Source organism: Canis lupus, chromosome 10 (genome assembly GCF_003254725.2).
Source record: "Canis lupus dingo isolate Sandy chromosome 10, ASM325472v2, whole genome shotgun sequence".
NCBI classification, from domain to species: domain Eukaryota; kingdom Metazoa; phylum Chordata; class Mammalia; order Carnivora; family Canidae; genus Canis; species Canis lupus.
The window spans coordinates 13,497,090-13,503,511 of record NC_064252.1 but is presented as its reverse complement, the minus strand read 5'-3'; the positions used below and the strand labels follow the sequence as shown (position 1 = coordinate 13,503,511).

Here is a 6,422-nt window from a genome sequence, read left to right as displayed (position 1 = left end):
GGAGCTGCGCGGCCGGCTTCCTGCGCGCCGCCGGAAGTGACGTCGCGGGCCGAGCCCCGGGCAGAGCCCCCTTTCTCGCGAGGCGGAAGAGCCGGGGGGCGCTGGGCGAGGGGACGCGGGCCGCGGCGGCCCGGCGAGAGGCGCCGGGGTGCGGGGCAGGCGGGGAGCGGAGCGCGTCGGCGGAGCGAGCAGCCGCCGCGGGAGGCCGGCGTTCGAGGCGGGGAGCCGAGGCGGCGGAGGGCGCTGTCGGGCGGGGCGGCGGCGCGGATGGCGGCCGCCGAGGTTCCGGCGCCGGCGCCCAGCGGCCTGTCGCCCAAGGAGGAGGGCGAGCTGGAGGACGGGGAGATCAGCGACGACGACAACCACAGCGACGCGCGGAGCCGGAGCAGCAGCAGCAGCAGCGGCGGGGGCGGCGGGGGCGGCGGCGGGGCCGGGGGGCTGCTGCCCTACGCGCGGCGGAGGCCTCCCCCTGCGGCCCGCGGCGGCGCGTCCGGCGGCGGCTCGTCGTCGTCGTCGTCCCAGCAGCAGCTGCGGAGCCTCTGCCGCCCGCGCCACGCGGCGGAGCGGGGCCACCTCCGGGGACACGCCGGCTACCGGCCCAAGGAGCCGTTCCGCTCGCACCCGCCGCCCGCCCGCCTGCCGCCCGGGCCGCTGTCGGAGGGCAGCCCGCGGCCGTCCTTCTGGGAGCGCAGCCACATCGCGCTGGACCGGCTCCGCTTCCGGGGCAGGCCGTACCGCGGCGGCAGCCGCTGGAGCCGGGGCCGCGGCGGCGGCGAGCGGGGAGGCAAGCCCGGCGGCCGGCCCGCCGCGGCCGGAGCGGCGGGCTCGGGGTTCGGCGGCGGCCAGAGCTGGCGGGAGCCCTCGCCGCCTCGGAAGAGCTGTATCCTTCACCTGCCCGTCCGCGCCCCGGTGGCCCTGCGTCCCTCCCTCCTTGGGTCCCTCCCTGGGTCCCTCCCTGCGTCCGTCCCTCCGTCCGTTCCTCCGTCCGTCCCTGAGTGCGCCCCTGGGCCCCTCCCTGCATCCGTCCCTGGGTCCATTCCCCCGTCTGTCCCTCCGTCCCTCCCTGGGTCCCTCCTTGCGTCCGTCCGTCCGTCCCTGGGCCCCTCCCCGGGTCCATCCCTCCGTCCGTCTCTGCATTTGTCCTTGGGTCCATCCCTCTGTCTGTTCCTCCGTCCATCCCTGGGTCCGTCCCTCCGTCCCTCACTGGGTCCGTCCCTGCGTCCTGCCCTGGGTCCTTACCCGGGTCCTCCCTGCGTCCGTCCCTGCGTGCGTCCCTGGGTGCGTCCCTGGGACCCTTCCTGGCTCCGTCCCTGCATTTGTCCCTGGGTCCATCCCTCTGTCCGTCCCTCTGTCCATCCCTGCGCTTCCCAGCAAGCAGGTGGCTCCTCGGTGGGTCGCCGCGCGGCGCAGTGGATTGTGTCTCTGGATTTGCTTTTATTTTATTTTATTTTATTTTATTTTATTTTATTTTATTTTATTTTATTTTATTTTATTTTAATTAATTAATTAAGCAAGCTAACGTATCACGCTTCGGGGGCCAAACCGGCGAAAGTGATCCCCGGGAAGTCTGAAACGAGATTTCCTCCTAGTCGGTCCGCAGCCCTGGTGCCCTGAGCTCAGGTTGATGCGCCCTCCCTCGCTGCGGCGGGAACTTTTGTCTGCGTGCCAGGTTGACTTACGAGTGCTACAGGGAGGAGGAGGGAATTAAAATAAATAAATAAATAAATAAATAAAAAGGGATGCACAGTTTAGGGCCTGATCCGGTTGCTTGCACCGTATCGAACCTTGACGTGGAAAATTGTGAGGTTCCATCCTGCACGGTTCCGCCCTTTAAGGTTCTTCTCGGCCTGTTCTTACACACGCGGCCTTTTTTTTTTTTTTTTTTTAAGTGGGGGCGGGGGGGGGGGTTGCGTGCAAGTCCAAGTCACAGGTGGTGCATTCAAGCGACTCTCTGTTAAAACGACGACTCCTCTTCCTATGTTTCGTTGTGGGGCATTCTGTGCTTTTGTGCCCGCCCCGGCAGCACATACACGAAAGTTTTGGGACCTTCTATGACCCAGCGCTGACCCATGTAGGTTAGAGAGAGAAAGACAGTGTTCTGATTTTAGCGTATTGAACGCCATGCGGTGTGCGTGTGAGACGGTGGAGATTATGGGGAGGTGGAAAATAGCAAAATACCTGATTTGTTGTTCCCTCAGATCCCATTATCTTTAAGATTCTTGAGCTTACTGAAGGTTTATATTGGGGCGTCAGCCACCTGAAGGTTTGCTAGCTTATGATGGGTTTGTAGAACTAGGTCTTCGTGATGACTGCATAAAGATGATTTGCCACCTGCAGTGATCACCGGTTGTAGTTGCTACGGTACAATGATTTTTTTTTTTTTTAACGCATTCTATATGAAACTTACACGTGATGACGTTTGTTTGGAAGACCCTCAAGGGTGTTTTTGTAGAATTCTCAAGATCAAATGGTCTTTCCCAGATGTCAGCATGTAAAGGGGCAAGAAATAAGAATCTAGGTACACAGCAGCTTCTGGGGCTAAGGCCCTGAAAACACTTGATTCTGCAACCACAAGTTAGGCGAGGAGCACCTAGGATTGTTTCAAAGAAAATCATAGAAGGATTTGACTTTTAAAAAAGATAGAAGATGTTCTTTCAAAAAAAAGGAAAGAAAAACTGTGCCCAAGATAACTTTTTTTTTTTTAAAGATTTTATATATTTATTCATGAGAGACACAAGGAGAAAGGCAGAGACAGGCAGAGAAGCAGGCCCCATGCAGGGAGCCCACCATAGGACTCCATCCCGGGTCCCCAGGATCATGCCCTGGGCCGAAGGCGGCGCTAAACCACTGAGCCACCCAGGCTGCCCCCAAGATAACTTTTTAAGGAAGTTTTTGTTAGTTGTTGATTCTGAATCTAAAAACAGGCTGTTAAAGCACATACATGTGTGTTTTTTTTTATTTTTTATTTTTTATTTTTATTTATTCATGAGAGACATAGAGAGAGAGGCAGAGACACAGGCAGAGGGAGAAGCAGGCTCCATGTAGGGAGCCCGATGCGGGACTTGATCCCAGGTCTCCAGGATCACACCCCAGGCCGCAGGTGGCACCAAACTGCTGCGCCACCTGGGCTGCCCTACATGTGTGTTTTTTAAGAATGCAAAAGAGGAAACTTAGAATTTGTGTTGGAGAGACCGATGTGAATAAATAGAGTTTTAATGTAAAAAGTTCTTATTGAGATGTGTAAAAAGTACTGTGGGGGCACAGAGCTTTTTCTTCATTTAAACTGTGTTAGAGAAGGTGGTGATGAGGGGGCTTGCCCAGCTCCTGCCCTTGCCTTTTTTCTGTCCAATCTTTCAATACCACTTTGGCCTTTATTTATATAATTTATACCTTTATTATTTAGCTTATATGTTTTTATTAGAAACAAGCATACAGTGTGGAAAAAATTACAGGAATATATCAAGTCTGATTTCTGTAGTAATTTAGCAGAAATGAGCTGTATTGCTGTTTTTCTTTTCACAGATGCTGCACTTAAGGAAAAGGATGCTTGTTTTGATCTTCTGCTCATTGTTTTCCTCGTGAAGTATCATTAATCCATCCTAGAGGTGGTATTCTTTGTAAGATTTTGTGAAGGAAAACATAGTGTTCAGCTACTTTTATATAATGTGAACAAACTTTGTAATACAAAATTTTATTCATTCAGGTTCCTTAATACCAAGATTATATTCAGGTTTATTCATATATCCACTGTGCACTTAGAGTAATGACATTTTTATTTTATAAATAATTACATTCAAAAAGACTTAGGGGGATCCCTGGGTGGCGCAGCGGTTTGGCGCCTGCCTTTGGCCCAGGGCGCGATCCTGGAGACCCGGGATCGAATCCCACGTCGGGCTCCCGGTGCATGGAGCCTGCTTCTGCCTCGGCCTGTGTCTCTGCCTCTCTCTCTCTCTCTCTCTCTCTCTCTCTCTCTCTCTCTGTGACTATCATGAATAAATAAATAAAAAAAAAATAAAAATAAAAAATAAAAAAGACTTAGGGTGTTGGGGCACCTGGCTGGCTCAGTCAGTAGAGCATGTGACCTTTGATCTTGAGATTGTAAGTTCAAGCCTCATGTTGGGGGTAGAGTTTCCAAAAAAAAAAAAAAAAAAGGATAAAGAAAGAATAGGGAATGTACTGTGGCTCATTTTCATCATCTAGAAGTGAAGTAGCAGGAGTACAAGTGTTTTGTTTTGTTTTGTTTTTTAACATTTTTATGTAATGATCAAGGCATGGTAGGTGCAGCTTTAATGAAATATAATAAGCAGATTCTAATGTGGCACTTATTTTCAGTTTCATTCATTTAAAATTTTTCTTAATGATAGACATTTCATCAGTCCCGCTTAGCATGTTTCCTTTGGATGACTGCTGTTTTAAACTTTCTAATCTGATGAGAGCTAACATAATTAGGCCAGTGTCTCTCATCAGTAGAAAGTCATTTCATTTTCACCTACAGTTGAAAAGCAGTTCTTTTTTTTATAAAACATTTCGGTTAAAAATTGCATCTTAACTAGTTTAAAATTAAATCTTTTCAGTGTTGGTGTCATCTTTGTCCTGTATTAGACAGAAATAGGAGATTTCATTTAGCCTTGACAGAGATTATAGTTGTAACTCAATTGCTTTTCCTCATTTTCCTGTTGTTAGTGTATTGAATCTTTTCCCTCTACAAATCTTTCCAAGGTCTTCAGTTTTGTCTTTATTTTTTCAGTTTTATCTTTAGATGGCTCCATTGAAAAGTAAGGTGTAGCTGCAGATAATTCGAGAATATGTACAAAGAGTATATAATGGTGGGAGAGGAAGCAAGTAACGTTCTGGGTTCACATAGGTGACATTTCAGTTTTGAATTGGGGTCAGTTTGAAGAACAGAGAAACCTAACTACAAAACGATGTGTACGTTGTGATGAACAAGGAAATTGTAAGATTGGAAAGGAAGTACAGGTCAGATCATGAAGGCTTTATATACCATTGTAAGTATTTTGAACTCTTTTTAAAAAAAATTTTATGTATTTATTCATGAGAGACACACAGAGGCAGAGACATAGGTAGAGGGGGAAGCTGGTGCCTCACCAGGAGCCTGATGTGGGACTCCATCCCAGGACCCTGGGATCACGACCTTAGCCAAAGGCAGACACTCAGCCACTGAGCCACCCAGGTGTCCTTTGAACTCCGTTCTTAATGAGATTTAAACAAGGGGACAGATCTGATCAGATTTGTGTTCTAGAAAGATTAGTCCAGCAACAGAATAGGGGCTGGCTTGTGGAAGATAAAACCCCAAATATTTATCATGAAGCCAGACCTTCTCTCTTGTATTACGTATACATACAGTAGTGCATTAGAATGTTCAAAAGGAAAAGTGAAAGATGCTAAATAGAGCTTACTGGAAAGCACCATTATTGCAGGAGTTAGGTCACGAAGACATAGAGGGGAAAAGAAGGTAGGGAAATCAGGACAGTGTAGTTAGGGAAGCCAAGAAGAGTGGTTTGCAGTGTCCAAAGCTGCAGAGAGGCCAGGTAAAATAAAGTTTGAAAACATGATGGATAAACCAACTCAGCCAGCTTATGGCAGATTGGTCAAAGAAGAAGACAGGTTATGAGAAACTAGTATTTCAAGAACCTTGGGTCTGAAGAGCTTAGATCACAAAACCAAAGATTTACTAAAACAGTTCAGATTTTGAGTTGTAATGCTGGTTTAGTTTCTAAAATTATTGGTAGTAAAAAAAAAAATTGGTGGTGATTTTCATTCTTGTATTGGTCATTAGGGAAATTTAAAAATACGTGGAGATTGATTCTCCTGTAAGTTGTTAAACATTACAGTTTCCATCTTTAGGGGACTATAGTGTTACATCCTAGCCAGTTGAAATGATCTGTAAATGACATACTGTATTAAAACCCCCTTAAAGTGCTTGTCTTTAAATCTTGTTAATTTCTAGGCTGGAGAAGTGGGGTGTAACACTTTTTACCTGTGTGAATTATTTTGAGTAAAAATTATAGTTTGGAATTTTGTAGCCATTTCCAAGCCATTTACATGTTCTATGTATCACTGTGTTAGGAAAAAATTTTTTTGGTAGAGTTATTCTTATCTTCAGAGACAAATGAGTTTATAAGATACATTTTGAATACTATAGAAGGTTTTATTCTTTTTGTAACATAATTGTCTTCCTTGTCTTAGTTGTGCAGATGTTAGATAGTAAGATTGTTATGTATTAGATTTTTAAGAAAATGCTTCCTGTTTATAAACTAGTTTTAACTAGTAGTTGTCAGTGTTCTTTATCTCCTTGGTTTTTTTTGTTTGTTTGTTTGTTTTTAATCTGAGACATGGTTAGAAACTAATTAAAAAGAAGAAATGTTTCCTCCTATCGGAAGTGTAAATTATCCACATCTGTG

The 6,422-nt window shown here is 47.3% G+C and overlaps 1 protein-coding gene across 1 annotated transcript in view; it reads left to right on the top strand.

Annotated features, from left to right (window-relative positions):
* The first annotated feature begins 127 nt into the window (after nt 1-127).
* The window catches only part of ZFC3H1 (zinc finger C3H1-type containing), a 57,419-nt gene continuing 51,124 nt past the window's right edge, over nt 128-6,422 (top strand). The window contains exon 1 of the mRNA XM_025476590.3: nt 128-880. Coding sequence (XP_025332375.3) covers nt 268-880 — 613 coding nt within the window. The 5' untranslated portion in view covers nt 128-267. The remainder of the gene's footprint in view (nt 881-6,422) is intronic.